This window comes from Argopecten irradians, chromosome 2, assembly GCF_041381155.1.
Source record: "Argopecten irradians isolate NY chromosome 2, Ai_NY, whole genome shotgun sequence".
Lineage (NCBI taxonomy): Eukaryota > Metazoa > Mollusca > Bivalvia > Pectinida > Pectinidae > Argopecten > Argopecten irradians.
In genome coordinates this window covers 59,779,334-59,800,529 of record NC_091135.1, presented here as the reverse complement: position 1 = coordinate 59,800,529, position 21,196 = coordinate 59,779,334, and the positions used below count along the sequence as shown (strand labels likewise).

The following is a 21,196-nucleotide window of genomic DNA, read 5'->3' as shown; positions in this document are numbered from 1 at the left end:
GTACAACCAGATCACGTGATCGACCTTATTTCGCCATCATGAACATGATCTACAACGAGACCATCATCAAAGTTTGCACATGATGTAAGTAAAAACAAATGTTAAACAACCGAATATTATGAAGGAATATTTTACAATATTTATTTTCACAACACTTGCTAACATGCTAAATGAGAAGCAAAAGTTGTATATTGTCTGATTTGATCGCTGAGAAAAGCAGACTGAAATTCCCGCTTGCATGCTGCAAGATACCTTGTATGAAATAGCATGGCAACAATGTCGACACTGGCTGAATTCGTCCGAATGACATCTTAACGATTGAATCTGTCGTAATGTATTGATAAATGCTAATGTTGAGTAATAAACATTCTCATTGTTCTTCATTTGCTAATAAATCAGTTACAATTTGACATGTTTTTACACCCAAAGTAGCAATGCTCAACCATATTTTTTGTATGACTTTATGCAGTCTGTATCTAATATTGTTTGCCTTGTCTTTCTGATCACAACACAGCAAACAGATTGAAAATTGGATGAAAAACGAATTTTTTATACATTTTTGAAAAAACGAAAATCCAACCTCCCAAAACTGCTTTTTTTGTTAAATTTGAAAAAAACATGTACCTCGCTCATCCTCGGAAGTTAAATAGGATTTTGCTATTACTTTTTGCATATATATATGCCAACTGCAATGTTCTACTAAAAAGCATATCATTCTTTCATTTTTTTCAGCAAGATATTACAGCTTATATTATTTAATAAGTCCAGTAACAGTGCAGGGCAAGGGCTTGGTGGGAGTGTGACATCACTGTCGCTCTCAAATAGGTCTTGTGAAAATGGATTCCTACCAGGCATAACATAACCATAATCCATAATCATTTCTGTTTACATGAATCATACATTTGGAGATTTTTTATCAGATATTTCATTGCTGAGTGCTATAACAACAATGTATGTAATACTTGGCTGTCTTTCATATCAATCAAAAGGAAAGCAATGTTGGTATTAAAAGCATAAATTGCACAAAGTACATGTATATAAAACATAGTGGTTTTAGGGACATCCATACAGATAAAATAACCAGGAAAACTAATCACCTGCTTTCTAAAATCATTTACCTTTGTGTTGTTTTACGTTCCTACCGACCCTCTTTTTTTGCAAGTTAATGGAAACACAGTTTTTTTTTATTAGGCCTAAAAATATACAAAACAACAATCTAAATGGACAACTATAACCCCTTCCCTTGTTTTACATTCCCCCCATATACACTCTTTCAAAAGGGTTGTTGTTGTTGCAAATTTTCTGAAAAGAAATTACTTTATAACTATTTGTTTACGTCCAGCACTTTTTCATTTACATGTACTTCATTAACCCCTGGCCCTGCTCTGGCTCTGGCACACTGCTTCCAAAAGGGGTTTCTCTGGTTAAAAAATGCTATGGTAAACGTTAAATTTGTTAAAATAATGTTAAAATAACTTAGATTTATGTATTTGTAAACTCAAACGGACGGTTTCCATATAAAACTGTCGAGAAAATAGAAATTGCCCCTATGTGTGCCTGGGGTTTGAACGAGCTCTTGACACTTCGAAAGGCCGCCATTTTGGAATTAAGCGCGCCTACTGTCATTGACCCCATCTCGAAAAAATATACATTTTCGTATGTTTCCCGGGATTGTCAAATGTATTATTATATACTAAAAAATACAAAATGATTAAATATTACAACTAGAACAGTAAGGGCATTTGACTCGGCTGAATTCAAAGAAGTAACAGTATTTCAATTTTTCAATAAATCGCCGTATCTTACCCCTCTGCCATTTCTAACATATAAGTGAGGTTAAACCACAAGGATTCCGAATGAACAGATTGGTGTCACTTTTGCGTTTGTAAAGAACAGTTAGGACACATAAATCTTCCGGATAGTAAACCCATTATTTAGGGTACGTGTTTTCAAGCGTTTCGGAGATACCAAGACGAGTTACCTGCCCTTTGGTTGAGCATCGCTACCCAAAGCTCATGTGTATTGCATCGTGTATTAAAAATCGTGTCATAATGTTTTAAAAGTCAGGTTATGCACGTGCACGGAGTCTCATCAATGCCTCTCTACAAGTCCCCTGACTTTCAACGAGGACGAACCACAGGGGTCCAACTCAATGAAAATGGATGTTTTCATACATTTTTTGTATTTGGTGAATATATTTAACAGTCATGTATTTTTTTCAGAAAATATGAGATTTGAATTTTTTTTAAATCGGAATATTTACTATAAAACAGAAAGGGACGACAGTCGCCATATTTGAATTTTTACCCCCACCTGGGTTAAATACGGTAATGAATAATATTGTTAGAAAAATACTACATTGTCAATAGTAACAAATGCTACTGTTGCACAGATTTTAGTGTTCTTCATCTTGGCATATATCAATGCATTTTTAAAATAAATTATAGACAAAGTAAAGTTTTTGACCATTTAGGCTATTTCTAGTAACAAATCCATACTGCAATTGGGCTATAATACATATAGGCTAGTTTACATATAATATGAAAACATACCTCAGGCATTTGTTTTTCACTCAATCTCAAGGTGTTAATGAAACGATGCTTGTATACGCATAAAATAATTGGAAACCTACAAAAAAGTAAAGAAAATTGTGCTGGAGTGATTTTCGGAGCACTGCTCCACTACGACACATAGGGACCAATTCGTACTCGACCAAAAGGTATAGTAGGCCGGGTACGTATATTTGTTCTAGGGTGGACCAACGTCATACATAAAAGTGTGATGGACAAAATAAACTGAAACGCCGTTAAAGCCCATTCGGGCCAGTTAAGTCGGTTTTGGTGGTCATTGTATAAAACCACTCAATACAGCGCAATAACTGGTTTGGTTACGCGAGCAGGAATTTTCGCTGAAATTCCATGTCGTCGATAATGACTGTCCAGCTATACTCGGCATGTAAATATCACATAAAAGCTAACCCGAAAATTACGCCAAGTGTACACCCCGAGTAAAGTAGCAGAGCCACATCGCCAGATAGTAAAAACAGAACTCGAACGTATGGAAGGTTTAGGTGTTCTCGTTAAGGAAGAATAGCCCACCGATTGTGTACACAGTATGGTTGTTGTTCTCAAACCTGACAAAACGTGTGACAAAACATAGATCCACATGATTTGAACATGGCTATAAAGAGGGAACATTACCCTATGGAGACTATCTAAGATATGGATGTGGTAGCCCAACTACCAAACGCAAAGGTTTTCCCCAAATTTGACGCAACAAATGGTTTCGATTCTGGCAAATCAAACTTGATGATCATGAGGAGAGCTCAAAGCTATTAACATTTTTAAACACTCCCTTTGGCCGTTAACGATACTACAACCTGCCTTAGAATGCGTCGTCGTTGATATACTGGTATGGGGCAAGGACGAAAAACAACAAGACGAATGCGTATGATTAATGCTACAACAAGCATGTGAACATAACTTAAAACTCAACAAACAATTGCAAAAATGTGAAAATGTAAAACCGAGGTGAAGTATGTGGGACACACAATCAGTAAGGACGGCTTGAAAGTTGATCCTGAGAAGGTCAGGGCAATAAGGGAAATGCCCAGACCGGTCGACAAAAATGGTGTAAGGCGATTCTTAGGAATGGCGCAGTATCTTGAAAAATTTACTCCTAACCAATCCGAAGTTTCCGCACCATTGATGATTCTACTCCGAAATGACATCGAATTCAACTGGGACTCAGAGCTGGAAGAAGCCTATAAACACTTACAAACTCTCGTTACACAGGCACCTGTTCTTTAATTCTACAATGTCATAGAAGAGGTCACAGTTAATGTCGATGCCAGCTCAAAAGGGCTTGGCACAGTCCTACTTCAGTCAGATTAACCGGTCGCGTATGGATCTCGAGCCTTCACCGAAACACAAACACTTTATGCTCAAATAGAATGTGAAATGTTAGAGATTGTATACAGATGTGAGAAATTTCATCACTACATCTAGATCCATTGAGAAAGTATTCCGTCGCAATCGTAAATTCCTGTGAAAGTCTAATGTCAGCATCAAACCACATGTCTCTAATGACTCTGAAGCTTATCTGGACACCAGCGTTAACACTCCAATTGTGTCCGAAAATCCGAACATTGACTCTTACTTTCTGGAACGTCAGTTCGAATCTGTCGATCAACGCTGTGAACCACCAGCACCGGCACCGAAAGGACCTCCCACCAGGACGACTAGATCTGGAAGGGTTATATCCACATGCCAAAACACCTGGATGGCTATGATCGTGATAACGGACTGACAGTGTTAAAGAGAAAATTCAGTCTAAGAGAACATTAAAATTTGTACTTTATCGGAGAAAAAAAAACCCAGTTCTAATGGAAATTAAATCGGTTGGTTTTACTGTGATATGCCAGAAAAGCCCATGGTGGTGAAATGCGTGTGAAATATTCAAACCTGCTCGCTGTCCGCCATTAAACATTGTGGTCGAACATCTTGTATGCCAAACCCTGTCCCTTGCTCGTAGAGTAATGCTACATTTGTCTAAAACTGCTCAAATCGCTCTGATAGTAATGTGTTTACCTTATTAGGTGAATTGTCTTGCCTAAGAATCATTTTGTCAACAGTTTATGTCACCATTTGCACAGTGGTTTTCGGATTTAAAGTTTTTAAAAACATTAATACAAAGCATATATATGGCTTAAGATGAGGTTACATATTGTTTCCTGTCTAATGTACGATAACAGTGAATGACTTTTTGCCGTCTGCGCAGTGATAGTCACTACGCGGGCTTTTAGGACACGGCGGATATGGGTACAGCATACATTTTGTACCGACTCTACAAATTATTGATTTCGTTTACTTTCCCATTTTAAAAATTAAAAGCCGTTTCGGAAAGGTAGTGGCCCTTTAATCGTATTGATCAACGATTTGTAATTACAATGGTATCAATTAAAATACTAAACAATGACTTGGAATTTGTCAATATTTTGTAATATGTTTCATAAGAAATGTAGAACAATACATGTATGCCATATTTTGCTTCTTCGTTATGTAAAAGAATTAGCCCGAGTGAATTGTCTCTTTAAGAAAAAGTGTTTTCTCTTTTCTCGTTAAAGTTAAAATTACGTTCAAAGAGTTCTAAAAGTGTTCGAAATGTGTTTTACCCGTTCTTAAATTTCTTTTTAAAGTCGTCAAAGGTTATTGGCATGGTTAACAAATGTATTAAGTAAATGCTTATCTGGTTAAATGTTTTATTACAGCCTAAATTACTAAAACATTACTATTAAAAGAAAGGGAGATGTAAAGCGGCCCTGTCATTGTTTACATCTGATGCGCATAAGCTTCTCCGGGCACATGGAATAAATCAGTTTTGTGACCGCCATATTGAGTGAGAGTTAATTGTTCATCAAACATCACAATTACTACTAATGGAAGCAGGTCTTTTCTTGGCCTGTTATTGGCATATATATATCTTTCTTTATTACTGGCGACACGGGATTACTTCGAAAGGCACAGGTGAAGTACTAACCAGACAGACGGAGGAAGTTCCTTTGATCACTACAGGCACAAATTGAATGGGATAACATGCGCGTGGCGATTGGTCGAGTCTGACTTCATAAGCCCCGCCCCATTAACAACACTGACAGCACGTAAAACTCTTCAATTCAGAGATCACCGAGATGTAACGGCGTAGTACGGCCTCTCAGTTTTGGTGTAGAACAAACAACTCAATATTTTAATTAACTTTACATATATACTGTATTGTAATGTCCCGGTAAATTTGAACCGACGAAGAATTCAAACACACATTTTTTTAGGAAAAAAAATCTGTAGTTAATGACAGTTTGAACACGTCAAATGATCAAAGTAAAAGTAAGATTTTTGTCGGCAAATCGGCACAATGGGATCCCCATAAATGACGGTATTTTGATTATTGCCACAAAGATTTTTGAATTAAAGACTGAATAAATGATCAGTATAATGACTTTTACAACAGAAAATGAATTAAAATGAACATTTTAAGTAATAAATAAAATTATTTGCGCTGAAATATTGTGCACAAAACAGCACCCCAACAACGTACATATTTGTTCTTGATGTACGTGGAAGAAATCGCCAATGTTCCTTAGGCCCAATCTAGATAAAGATATCACTTAAAATCGACATTAAAATTCAACATTTGGTCTTTCTTTTGTCAGCCGATCAAGTTGTTATTACATGTAAACATGTGCCGTACGCTGGTTTGGGCAAGCCAGTTACGCGGTGTCATGTCAGCGAGAACGCTGGATATTCAGCTCCAGCCAAAACAATCCACTTGTTGGTAATATTTTAACAATGTAAACGTAAACGATACATACTTTTCATCAGTTTAAATATATTAACATAATCTGTATCTGTAGACGTAGACAATCTGCGATCGGGGGGTAGACAATTTGACAGTTCGATTGTGACCTAATTTTACGAACAGAATGTAAACATTTTCAGCAGCAGTTTTGTAAAAGCAACCGACTCTATTTATAATTAAAAAACATGTTTAGTTACGAAATATAACAAAGGACTAGGCCTAATACTTAACTAGATTTTCTGTGGTTTACTGCCGGTAAATAATTACGGACGTCGTTGTAGATTCTAGGCTTCGATCAACGGTGCTGTTTTGGGGCTTTGACTACACGCATGGCTTCTGTTACAAATTTATGCTCATGATTATAGAGAATTCATCTTTCAGGTAAATCAGCAAAATGTGTGCTTCCGACAAATTTTCTGCTTTACGTCGCGTATGTCATATGTATCGGTACTGAAACTGATTTTTAATACCGATTTCAATTCGGTTAGTTTGAACGCACGTTTTTTCTGAAGCTTATTTTTTGAAGAAATGGGCGTGTTTATAGAAATGCGTCCACCAATGAAAACAAGCGATGCATTCCCAGAATAAATTAACCACACTCGTGTGTATAGATGCACAGGTAACTAGTTCATCCACATATCGAGGAAGTAATGCAGCCGTGCCTTTCGAAGTAATCCCGCGACGACAGTTATACAAATTACTTGATCAGCGCTCTCAATATATTTCATATTTCTGAAAATTAATATTTTGTCTGACATATACATGTCAACTGCATCCAGCTACCAATGATCAACTCAATCAATTCCGCCAACGGTTGGTAATCTCGCCAATTTTAAAAAGTGGCCAGACCAGAATCTCCGAACACTAACGGATCTACTGATTAAGTACTCGCATGGTCATCACTGATTGACTGGCCAGTCTAACTAATCACTATTTTTCAAAAACTACTAAATCTAGGGCTTTCACATAAAGTACTGAAGAGCTTGAGGTCTTCCTCAAATTTCTCTTGTAGGTAACGTTTTAATTTGTCCTTAGTTCTGCACATCCATTTCGGAACAAATCCAAACACAACATAACTGACAGCAATCTAATTAAAATCAGACTTGTAATTCCACTACACTACGATGCTCTATGTTAAGCTCAAATACAAAATCTAACAATTTCCTGTTCGAGGTCACCTCAGCATGACCCCTATGGTTAGCCAATCAGTGTGTCATCTATGAAATCTTTGGGGTGGTTAATTCATTCAGAAGTATAGATTACTAAGAGTGCGTCCCGAGATGTTCTGATTCTCGGCCATAGCATGCTGAGGTGACCCCAAACAAGGTGTTGTTAGATATTGTGTTGGAGCGTAACGTAAAGCATCATAGTGGTGCGGAATTAATTTCACTTAGATTGAGCTGACAGTGACCACATTGCATTCAACAGTTGAAGTGTGTTGCTGCTATGTTGGCTTTTGTGTGTAGCTCCCCTATGTGAACTCAATGTGTTCAAATTAAAGGAAAAAAAGGGATAAGCGGATCTAGAGATAAAATCCTTCGTTCTATTGATTTAAGATATATATTGATCCCCCTAGGCCTGGAATCTCTTGTTGATAGTATAAACTCTAATCTACACTTATTTATATTTATTTACTGAAGTGTTGTTTTTAAAACTGATAATTATTTTTTCTTTTTAGGGGTCCAACTGCAGATGTGTACAACACAGATGTGAAATGAATTGGGCCTGACATAAGCTGTAATGGAGCTTGTAGAGACATGACCGCTATGGAGGTATGCAGTCCAGATACCGGTCTCGGATGCCTTCCATGTGACGCCATTAACAGTGCCACAAACATTGGTCAGTTTCCTTCTAAAGAGATAGTCCGTTCTGGAAGCTCCTTTAAGATTCAGGACCTTACATCAAACTCAGCCAGCAATAAACAATTAAACATTGAGGATGAAATCTCAACTGCCATCTCTTCAGCTACAAATCCAGGAGCAACTCGGCCCAAGTTGCTAGCTGAGTTGACATCAGCGAAAGCCAAGATAGTGTCTGCCCCTGCTCTCGGAGAAAGCAGAACAGTTCATAAAGGGCAGGATAATGCCGTCCGCTCAGAGAGTCCAATAATCATTATTGAAAACATCTCTAAAGTTTTCCCAGTGACATTTCATTCTCACGGCCAGAAAATGATGCAAAATCTCATACCCAATGAATCTCAGCTAACTATGAAAGCTACAGTTCCAGGTAGCATTCCCGTGAAGAAGACCTTTGCTATACCAGGGACCAGTGCTGATTCTAGAATCCATCCTGATCATGATACAGTTGTCCCTGATACTAGTCGGACAGGAAAAGAAACGTTTAAATGTGAAGAATGTGATTATGCCAGTTACAACAAACATTATTTAAAGCAACATGTTGATCTTGTCCATCATGCTGATCGTCCATTCAAGTGTCCGTTCTGTGACTATGCTGGAAAACGAAGTCATTCACTTCGAGAACATTTGATTGTCCACTCTAATGAACGTCCATATGAATGTACTCACTGTAATGCTACGTTTCGAAAGAAAGGTCATCTGACAAACCACACAAAACTCCACCAGAAGACTGTCTTCTGCAATACCTGTTGCAAGTCAATAATTCATGCCGAGCTGGAGGCACATATGAAAACATGCCGCGCCAGGGAAAATGTCTTTGTGTGTGAACTTTGTAGTTTTGTTTCTCCAGATGAAAAGGCCATTTTGGAACACATAAAAGTGCACCAAACAAAACAGATCTATGTGTGCAGCACGTGTAAACACATGACTAATGACTTTGAGGCATTTGTTGCACATGCAGAAACACATCAACAAACAACATCAGCGATTACGGACACATGTTCAGCTGTTCTCAACAAGTCTGCATCAATCCAAGAAGACCTTAAACAAAACCTCCTGGCCAAACATTCACCTAATTCAGACCAGGTAAAAGTGTCCCCTTTATCTAAAGTTAGACCCATACCAACAGCTACCAGTCAGCCCAGTAAACAGGATCTCCTACTGAAATGCTCCGAGTGTGGGTTTGTAGCTCCAACAACCACACTGATGAAAAACCACATGTGGACCCATTTACAGACTTTGGAAACACAGCCCTCCACTTCAAAGGAAGAAATAGACACCAAGAAATCTCCAACAACAGAAAAATTGTCATCAAAAGAGAAATCTGTGTACAAGTGTGTGGAATGTGAATTCATGTGTGACGAGGCATACAACTTTGTTGTACACATGTTAGCACATAAACCTGAGCTTCAGCATTCGAAAGTCCCATCAATACCTGTGCCATCATCAGCACCTGGCCTCAATAAATTGATACAGCCATCACAAGGCCTAGTGGTACCAGTACAATCTCGTCCTGTTCCTGTACAAATGGTACCCAACCAGTCAAAAATGCCGTCAGTGTCTACTGTACAAATACATCTGTCTTCATCAACACATACCAAAATGGTTCCAGTCACATCAAGAGATATCATAAACACTCCAGTCACATCAAAAAATACCACAAACACTCTAGTCACATCAAGAGATATCACAAACACTCCAGTCACATCAAAAAATACCACAAACACTCTAGTCACATCAAGAGATATCACAAACACTCCAGTCACATCAAAAAATACAACAAACACTCTAGTCACAATAAAAGATACCACAAACACTTCAGTCAAATCAAGAGATACCACAAAGGCACCAGTAACAACAAACCCGGAGCCCTTATTTCCATCTGCCATAAAACATGAACTGAAAGAAAGTATCCTAGCCAAGCAGCAAAAACGAAGTACAGTTCAGGATCATAAGAGTAAAAATAGTTCATCTAAAGATGAGGAGTTTGCTCCCTTTGTCCATGACCGTGTGAATGCTCGATACCACTGTACCATTTGTGGGTACAGCTGCGAGTTTCAAAGAACTATAAAAGCTCATATCTGGAAACATTCAGGTAACCAAGACATAGAGTACCCCATGTTTCAAAATGGCCCACTCAGCATATACGAGTCTGATGCAGAAGCTAAATCTAGTGTGGATTCATCACCAAGCTATATGTGTGTGATGGACAAAACACAGAAGACATTAAAGGAAACACCAAAGGAGCCCAGTACAAAGGTTACCTCACAACAAACATCAGTAAGTCCAGTCGCACCAGCATTGGCCCACCTTTTGGCTGCAAGGGCCATGACTGGACTCACGAAGGAAGTGAACTTACCAAAGGTGACAGGGTCAGAGGTTAAATCTGTGCCAGTAGTCCAAGATTCCACAGAGGAAGATGAAGTAAAGGAGTTGGCTGGTCGAGATAATACCCCCTTAAAACCAGCAAAGTCTTTATCCAAGGATGACTCCGAGATAAAATCTGCTGACAATGTTAAAGAAACACAACACACAATAACGCCATATGTAGATTGTAATTTGATAACAGGAAAACAAAGCAGTGAGTCTGTTATTAGCTTGATGTCCACTGAAGAAATCTCTGGTGACATGAATGTGAGTGGAGAGCTTATGGACATTAGCACAGGAGAGGAATTATCAGGGGGGGAATTAGATGTTGGTAAAGAAGGAGCTGCATCTACTAGATCCTTTGAGCAAGTGCAAGGGTCAAATGGGGCTAAAAAACGCAAGCTCAGCGAATCAAATTATGATGTGAATGAAATGCTACAGATGGTAAAGATGTTCTGTGCTTCAGAAGAAGTAGACTGTGATAAGACAGCAGACCAGGGAAACACTGTCGTCAAGGAGAATATTGTTGTCGAGGGGAATGTTGTTGTGGAGACAGTGGATAGTTTTGCTAGTCTCTCAGGATTGACCAGCATTAAAAGTCAACAGAGTAGTCCCCACACAACCGGCGGACCTTCTGGAGAGAACGAGAGTACTGGTGGATCAGAACAGGACATGGAGTGTGGCGACTCAGGCTTCATGTCGGATACAAATTCCAGTCAGTCACAAGTCACATCTCATGTGGAACATGATTACATGGCAACAAGACTTGGTTCAAGGCAGTCTGTAAGGTTAAAGAAAAAGATCAACAGTACTCTCAAACTGAGTGGCAGGGAAGATTTGGAGCAAACAGTCAATCAGGGGCTGGAGAAACAAAGTGGGACTGATGGGGCACAGAATAAAGTCAATGAGGAAAAGGACGATTTGGAAGAATTAGACGCAGAGGAAGAAAATGTCCGTCAATCATCTGTGGCAGAATCAGCAGTTACTCTTCTGTCTTTACTGAAGAAAGGAGCTAATTACAATCCAGCATGTCCATCAGCTGGACAAGAGGCCAAGGGAGACAAATCTGATGGCAATAAAACCAAAGGTAATACTTCAAAGGAAAAGAAACCTAAATCTCAGGGAATCTCATCTTCCCTACTTGCTGTTATTGAACAGTTGAGAGAACGAGCACGATCAGAAACCGACTTGGATATTGAACCAGGAAAGAAAGGCACAAGAAAGAAATCTCGGAGACTCTCTGCTGAGGACGAAGATCCAATGGAGAATATGGACAATGTAGAGCGTATTGAGGAGGCTGAGGATGATGAGTCGAGATTTCGATGTAAGCTTTGTCATTACTCTAACTCTAGTTCTTTTGTTATGAAGCAGCACATGCGTCTTCACAAGACCAAACGTCCATTTGAGTGTTCACTCTGTGATTTCATGGCGGAATCCAGTGAGGATCTTCAGAACCATATGATAAAACACTGTAAGGTGCGAACTTACCAATGTAAGTTATGTCCATCAGCATTTAACTACAAGAGCCAACTTCGTGCTCACATGAGGGCCCACAATGAGAAGGATGTCTTTGCTTGTGAGACCTGTGACTATGAAACAGGAAACCCTAACCTATTAAGAAACCACATGACCACTTGTCATGAATTTAAACAGTATGTATGTGAGGTTTGTGAGCGCAGATTTGTCTCAAAGCATCAGCTCCGTGTGCATAAGAAGGTGGCATGTAATGGAGAGGAGGAGTTTCCTTTGATGATCAATTCCGACGATAATAAGAAGGAAACACAGGATCAGAAATCTCAAGGAAAGGTACCAAAACAGGATTTTAAATGTGCCAAGTGTGATTATGTCACTTACTCTTTTGTCAGATTTGGAAATCACATGAAGACTCATGAGGAGCCTAAAGTGTTGAAATGTGAATTGTGCGACTTTCCTGCTGTGTCCAATCGTAGTTTAAAGTCACACATGAAACGACACATAAACGACCAACGGTTTGTGCAGCAGCCATTAGAACAGTACAAATGTAATCTTTGTGGCTATGTTTGTCACCATCTTCCTTCACTGAAATCCCACATGTGGCGCCATGCCAGTGACCAGAACTACAGCTATGAATTTACAAACGAAGTTATCAACGCAGCTATTGATTACGACAGCCATCTTGACACCAAAGAATGTTGTGAGGAAGACGTTGCTGAGTTTAATAAAACAATACGTGAAAAGATGCGGATTCGCTTAGCTAGTCAGGGTGTTACCAAAGACACAGATAGCCTGTGTGCAGTGTGTTGGGTTACCTTCCGCTGCTGTCAGTGTGGTTTTGAAGTCATTAATAAAGCTCAGCTTAATTTGCACATGAAGACCCATTCTGATGTGATTCAGTGGACGCTTCAGGTGTCTCAGAACAATATGGTCAGCGGCAGTGGAGAACAGACAAGTGCTAGTAATGTGGACAGTAGTGAGGAGGCGGGTCAAGTCTGATAGGAAACAGCTGAGTTTAGGTGACTGCTGCAAGTCTGATAGGAAACAGCTGGGTTTAGGTGACTGCTGCAAGTCTGATAGGAAACAGCTGGGTTTAGGTGACTGCTGCAAGTCTGATAGGAAACAGCTGGGTTTAGGTGACTGCTGCAAGTCTGATAGGAAACAGCTGGGTTTAGGTGACTGCTGGATAAGGACTACGCTGTAAAAGTGATGGGAAAAGGGTGTAACAAGAGTTAATATTACTTATTGAATAGGCACCAAGTCAGAAGGAATACAGAAAGATCTGATAATTTCTATAGTGCTAAGATAATTAATGGGAGAGAAAAGTATTAAGATGTAGAGAAGAGATCTGATCTGCAGATCTAGGTAATTGATCTGAGAGAGGAGATTTAGAAGTAACGATTCGATATATATAGAACTGCTATAAAAAAATATAGATCTTTATGAAATATACAAAGCAGATCTGAAAGGAGAAGTATACAGATATACATTTTGCGGAGACAGATTTGAGGGTAGAAGTTAAGTCGAGAGATAAAGACACAGTTCTTAGATAAATAGAAAAATCTAAATATAGGCAGAACTGAGGGAGAAATGGTCTTCAGGTAAAGATTTCTACAGATATATGAGTGGGAAGGTCATTGGATCAAGATTTAGTCTGAAGCCAATTTAAGGTAATGTCGAAATAGATCTGAGAAGGAGAGTTGAGAGATATAGATCTTAGAGTGAAGATAAATGCTTCTATTTAAATGTAGAAACAGATCTGAAAGAGGATTTTAATAAATAAATATATATGAGAAATAAATAGTTAAAAGATATGTAGAGAGATATAGATTAAGGAAATCTAGAGATACATGCACTGTATAGGGGCAAATCTATGCTATGTATGGGCTAATGACTACAAGAAAATTTTCATTTCATGCCAACTTAAATCTTGTGACCACTTGCACAAGGTACATGCTAAGAGCAGGTAGCTTTACCACATGGTAAGAAGTACTAGTTGAATTTAGTGATGAGACTGGATGTAGGCCTAGGGTGATTAATGTTATGATAGTTTTACATTTGTTTATACAAAGAGTGCTAATTAAGGAGACAGTTTTTCTCTTATACCATGATGTTGGATATTTTCCCTTGCATTTGTTTTTTATGGAATGTACATGTGTCGGAAATTCAGAGGTTTAAATGTGTATTCAGTCACAAATACGAAACTTTATATGGGACATATGTTTGGTTGATTATATATTATTGTTCAGCGTTTTATTTTGGAGAAATTTGATGGAATATGATAATAATAACAGGATTGCAACCTTTCAAAATTGAAATATTAGATAAACAAAGTTTCCTCCTGTCTAAGAATTTTAACAGTTTGAGATTAAAGTTTGATTTGTATGAATGTAGCACCATGAAATAAGAAAAATATGTATCATATATAACTAAACACATTTACAATTTTCATAGCTTTGTGTTAAGACTATTTGAATTTTTAGTTAATATTTTCTCTAATATTCCTGTGTGTAATTTGGTTTGCTTTGACATCAGACAAAGAATTTAAGACAAAATTGAAATGTCTAAGTATGGTATCTTGGCTAGAGAAACCCAGGGCTGCCCGGCTCACTCACACTAAATCACTCAATATGTTAATGTTGGAGACAAATATTCTGTATTTGCATATTACAGAGTTATGTCCCATGTGGTATGGTATCAATTGTGAGGTCATTATTTTGTGAGCGAGGTCGAAACTTACATAATTATTCCCTGAAAAGTATGAAATTATGCTAACAAAAACATAGACATAACAAGAAGTCGCAAAGCGTGGCATTATCCCCCACGCCCCACAGTTGGAATAAAACCCAAATTCATCAAGGTCAAAGTAACAATTTTTCAAGTATAACTTTAAAGGTATGAGAGTATTGTAAAACTGTAAAAAAAAATTAATAATAACAGCAGGTAACAAAAAGAAACAGTAGTATTTTTGATTTAGTTTCCATGGTAAAGAAAAAAGCATCTTAACATGGAATGTCCGCAACAGCAAAAGGCACAACTATGGTACTTGTCTGATATATACAGAAAGTTTGAAGGAGCAGCGTTGAACGGTTTTGGAGTTAAAAGTCCAGAAACAAAAGGAAATAGTAATTTGGTATTTTTGACTAAGTTTCCATGGTAGCGGAAAAAATTCCCAAAATGGAAAGTTTGAAATAGCAAAAGACACAACTAGGGCACTTGACTGATATATTCAGGAAATTTCATGGATTTTTGAGTTATAGTCCGGCAAAGGATCTTGGACGGAAGGAGCCCAAAACAATATCCCCCGCAATTGCATTTCGTGGGGGATATTATCAATACCTACTCATAACAGAAGATAACTATGATATGCAAATGCAGAATACTATAAATAGTGAATCTAATGTAGATAAAATTTAGTGTACATCAACATGTAGGTAAATACATTTTCAGAGCTATTGTAATATGCAATTACAACTTGTGCTAATTTTAAAACATATATTTGGCCATATATACAAATTGTTACAATTCAGCACATATACCTCAATAATTTGTACAATACCAAACTAGGGATACACAGCCAGTAAGGTATTCATTGTATCTAATATATGTCAGCGTATATACAATAAATATGAGATATGTAGATATTTTAATTAGCCAATGAATTTTGATACCCGGTTGATTAATTTATTTGCCTTTGCAAGTACATAAGAAAAGATTACCTGGTAGTAATGCTACTTAGACATTGGCAAGTGTACATGTGTAAAATGTTTTAAGTATAGTAGATTATTATCTATACCATGTATATCAGTTTTAATTAATTTCATATCAATATTCACCACAGGGGCTTTACACAAATTCCCCAATTTATACCTATTATAAATAATATTGGTTTGGGAAAATGTGCCAAGCCCCTGTGATATTGTACTGGTGAGTTTATATTATTGGTATTAACTTTATTTATTTCTTGTTATTTGCTCATATATTTAAACTGTGTTGAAATAATGCATAATTGTTCTAATTTGAAATGTGCATAAACATTTTGGTTTCATTATTCATACCCAGTCATGGCTTTATGATGTATAACAGTTCACAAAAAGAACAGCATTTTTTGTTCATATTTTTTTGTCGTCAATGTACCTATGACAAATTTATTTTTAGCATATGACATAATCTTGATTTTCTTAATTACATTGTTATAGAGGTCACAAATGAAAGATACAAGTCATGTACATATATTACGATTTATATCTTACAAAACACAAGGTAAGCCCAAGTATTGTTACATGACACAGGTGTCGTTATATACATGACACAGGTGTCGTTATATACATGACACAGGTGTCGTGTATACATCACACAGGTGTCGTAATATACATCACACAGGTGTTGTAATATTCATCACATAGGTGTTGTTATATACATCACACAGGTGTTGTTATATACATCACACAGGTGTTGTTATATACATCACACAGGTGTCGTGTATACATCACACAGGTGTTATATACATCACACAGGTGTCGTGTATACATCACACAGGTGTCGTAATATTCATCACACAGGTGTCATATACATCACACAGGTGTCGTATACATCACACAGGTGTCGTAATATACATCACACAGGTGTCGTAATATACATCACACAGGTGTCGTAATATACATCACACAGGTGTCGTAATATACATCACACAGGTGTCGTAATATTCATCACACAGGTGTTGTTGTTGATACTTCACACAAGCATTCTTATATACAATCTAGGGTTTTGATTTTACATATGCACAGCAATTGTTCAAATGAGTATTGTTTATGCCCTGTGGGTGGTGAAACATCTTTAACACTGATCCTAGGGCAAGGAGATAGAGCCTCTTTGTAAATTCTCAAATATCTGGCTCAAGTCAGTAGTGTCAAATCTATCATGAATAATATGAAAAATATTGTTTTTTATCATAAACAATTTGCTGATAAGCACTTTTATCTTGCTACTGACGTTATTGTTATATCGTTCCAGTTCATCCTAATATTGGTACTGGTTTATTGAATATCATACCCTTGCCATGAACTTCATTTTTGATGTTGAATAGCCAGTTATTTTGTCACTTAATTAATCTATTGATGTTTGTGCTGGATTTTTAGGTCACCTGAGACGAAGTCTCAAGTGACCTATTCTAATCGCCTTTTGTCCGTCGTCGTCGTATGTCTGTAAACAATTTACATTTTCGACTTCTTCTCCAAAACTGCAGAAGCAATTTTAATGAAATTTTACACAAACCTTCTAAGGCATAAGGCCAATCAAAATTGTGAATTATATGGTCCCCACCCCCCAGGGAGTTATGGGAGGGGCCAAAAGGGGTAAAATTGACTAAAATTTCAAAAATCTTCTTCTCCACTCACAGATGTGATGGAATTAAATACTCTTCATAGATAGAAGGTCTAAGGTCCTTTACAAAAATTGTGAATTATATGACCCTGGGGTGTCAGGTTTCCCCCTGGGGAGGGGGTTAAGTTTACTATAGTTTATATAGGGAAAACACATTTTTGAGTATTATTTGATCATTTGTAATAGGAAATGAGTCAAATATTGTCAGAATTACCAGTATGAGATGGCCATTGAATCCTATAAACAATTTTCCATGAATGACCCCCAGGGGCCTTAGGGGCAGGGTCAAAAGGGGTCAAATAGGCTATAACTTCAAAAATCTTCTTCAGAAATTCTGGAAATGGTAGAATCACCTACTCTTCATAGATGGAAAGGTCTTGAGGTCCTTTACAAATAGTGTGAATTATATGACCCTGGGGGAGGAGGTCAAGTTTACTATAGTTTATATAGGGAAAACACATTTATGAGCATTTTTTGCTCAATTTTCATAGGAAATGAGTCAAAATTGTTTAGAATTATTAGCCTGAGATAACATTTTAATATCATATCTATATTGGTCCTGGTCAACCCCCTCGGGGCAGAGAGGCTGGGCCAAAAGGGGCAAATAGGCTAAAACTTTAAAAATCTTCTTCTTAAATACTGGAAATGGTAGAATCAAATACTCTTCATAAATGGACAGTTCTTAATGTGTTTTATGAAAATTGTGAATTATATGACCCTGGGGTCTCGCTTTTCCACCTGGGGAGGGGGTCAAGTTTACTATAGTTTATATAGAGAAAACACATTTATGAGCATTTTTTGCTCAATTTTCATAGGAAATGAGTCAAACTTGTTTAGAATTATTAGCCTGAGATGACATTTTAATATCATATCTATATTGGTCCTGGTCAACCCCCTCGGGGCAGAGGGGCTGGGCCAAAAGGTGCAAATAGGCTAAAACTTTAAAAATCTTCTTCTTAAATACTGGAAATGGTAGAATCAAATACTCTTCATAGATGGACAGTTCTTAAGGTGTTTTATGAAAATTGTGAATTATATGACCCTGGGGTCTCGCTTTTCCACCTGGGGAGGGGGTCAAGTTTACTATAGTTTATATAGAGAAAACACATTTATGAGCATTTTTTGCTCAATTTTCATAGGAAATGAGTCAAACTTGTTTAGAATTATTAGCCTGAGATGACATTTTAATATCATATCTATATTGGTCCTGGTCAACCCCCTCGGGGCAGAGGGGCTGGGCCAAAAGGTGCAAATAGGCTAAAACTTTAAAAATCTTCTTCTTAAATACTGGAAATGGTAGAATCAAATACTCTTCATAGATGGACAGTTCTTAAGGTGTTTTATGAAAATTGTGAATTATATGACCCTTGGGTCTCAGGTTTCCACCTGGGGAGGGGGTCAAGTTTACTGTAGTTTATATAGGGAAAACACATTTATGAACATTATTTGCCTATATTTCATAGGAAATTAGTCAAACTGGGTTAGAATTATTAGTCTGAAATAGCATTTTAACATCATAGCCATATTGGTCATGGCCGACCCACAGGGGCTAGAGGGGCGGAGCCAAAAGGGGTCAAAATGGTAATTTCAAAAATCTTTTTGAATTCACAGATTTGATGGAACCAGATACTCTTGATAGATTGGAAGGTCTTAAGGCCCTATACAAAAATTTGTGAATTTCATAGTCCTGGGATCTCAGATTTTCCCCTGGGGAGGGGGTCAAATTTACTATAGTTTATATAGGAAAAACACATTTAGGAACATTATTTGCTTAGTTTTCATAGGAAATTAGTCAATCTGGGTTAGAATTATTAGCCTGAGATAGCATTTTAACATCATATCCATATTGGTCCTGGCCGACCCCCAGGGACCAGAGGGGTGGGGCCAAAAGGGGTCAAAATGGATAACATTTCAAAAATCTTGTTTCTGAATTCACAGATTTGATGGAACCAAATAATCTTCATAGATTAAAAAGTCAAATTTATAAAACCACTGACTGACTTCAAGGGCCTGATGGGCAAATATATAGTGTTTCATTCTGTATCTGAACTCAGGTGACCGTTAAGGCCCATGGGCCTCTTGTATTTCTAAGATTTTCATCCTAGTGTTCTTGTTGTGGATAGACCGTTTGTTGTGCTTTCTAATTTTATGTCAGTCAATTTGATATATATATGCATTTATGAATCAATATCTCCTAAATATTAGTAAGAATTTATTCTAAATTATTCACAAAATATTTAAAATGGTATATTCACACCTGTTGAACTATGGCGGAGGCTAAAACAAAGGGAAGTAACTCTGATCAGATTTTCATATCCCTATGGTTCAATGTGTTGAAGGTTATTGAGAGCTCCCCTGATGACACAATAAATAACCTTTTGTCGTAACAATACAATAATCATGACATACTTCGTATAATGTACATATTTGTTACAAGGTTTTTTGTTAATTCTGGAATGTTTCTTGCTATGTGTTTTATATACTCAAAAACAAGAAATTGCTTCAATATTTTTCACATTTTAAACATTTTTTTTTTTTTAAATCTGTTAATTTGAAGTCAGTAAAAACATGGTAAAATTTTGAATTTAAAGTATTTAGAAACTTCAGAGGTCTGAGGACCATCAAAGGATGAAAGCTGAATATCGGTAACCATGTTAAATTATATTACAGAAAAAACAGCAAGAAAAGCCACCTGCTAGGGCTGATAAAACAGACTTTTACAGAACTGTTTTTAGTTCTAATTATGAGTGATGTTTTCTCTCTCAGGAAATGTATGTACACATGTACATATATACACTTGTTTCATTCACAAATACACAATTTGTTCTGTGCACACATACCAGTCAGACTGAGAAATTTGTATTTGAAATGTGTATGAGATTTCTTTACTAGACATTTTTAATGTGTAATATGCATGATTAAAAAGGATCATATTCCTGAACCATTTTCTGCTCAAACTTAACATCTATACTTATGACCCAGTCCAAATCTTTCCCTCGCTTTTGATTTATTCAAAATTTTATTTTATTTATCTTAAGAGAAATGATGGATATGGGAATTTGTGAAACCGATACGAGTTGAGTTTGATGTTTTTTGATGTATATTCACTACCATTATGCAAGGTGTTTTTTTCTCAGTATTATGTAGTTATGGTTAAATAGATCTGGTTTAAGTGGATTGTTTTGAATGAAATCTCTGACTTAATGATTAAACTGTAGATTCGTTTTTGATTTTGTCGTGTTATTACTCAGTGCTTTGTATGAAGTAAATACTGGTGATATGTAACACTATATTGAGTTATGTTACTGTTTTAAATACAGAAATGCTGTGACAAATTACTACCATTGTTTGAAGTATTTCCCCAATACGTAGGAGAATCAATGTTGATTTACTGAAACCTACATTTGACTTTCTTTGACTGGGTGTGAGATAACGGTAGTGATATGGTGATAATCCACATCACCTGCACACTGAAGATAAAGTAAAGAGAGAAACTTGCTGTAAATCACCGAGATTTTATGAGTACTCAAAACTTTTTTAGCATAATTATGTATATTTTTAGCCTACCATCATCAGATGGTGGGCTATTCAAATCGCCCTGCGTCCATGGTCCGTCGTCTGCCGTCCGTCCGTAAACAATGCTTGTTATCACTATTTCTTAAAAACTGCTGCAGGGCTTTTGTTCAAACTTCACATGGAGGGTCCCCTTGGTCCATATTTGTGCCATACAGATTTTGAGGCTGATCGGAAAAACAAGATGGCCG

General features: G+C 37.1%; 1 protein-coding gene across 2 annotated transcripts; it reads left to right on the top strand.

The window, feature by feature from the left end:
• On the top strand, positions 1-20,722 carry LOC138316100 (zinc finger protein 142-like). 2 transcript variants are annotated; one of them, XR_011207591.1, is made up of 3 exons: positions 1-84; positions 8,033-16,547; positions 16,590-20,722. XR_011207591.1 is itself a non-coding variant. In XM_069257602.1 (2 exons), the coding sequence occupies exon 2, from the start codon at positions 8,112-8,114 to the stop codon at positions 13,047-13,049; it is 4,938 nt and encodes a 1,645-aa protein (XP_069113703.1). In that variant the 5' UTR covers positions 1-84; positions 8,033-8,111; the 3' UTR covers positions 13,050-20,722. The 2 variants fall into 2 exon arrangements, 1 of the variants encoding a protein (XP_069113703.1); XM_069257602.1 differs by having other exon boundaries at positions 8,033-20,722.
• Positions 20,723-21,196: the final 474 nt, after the last annotated feature.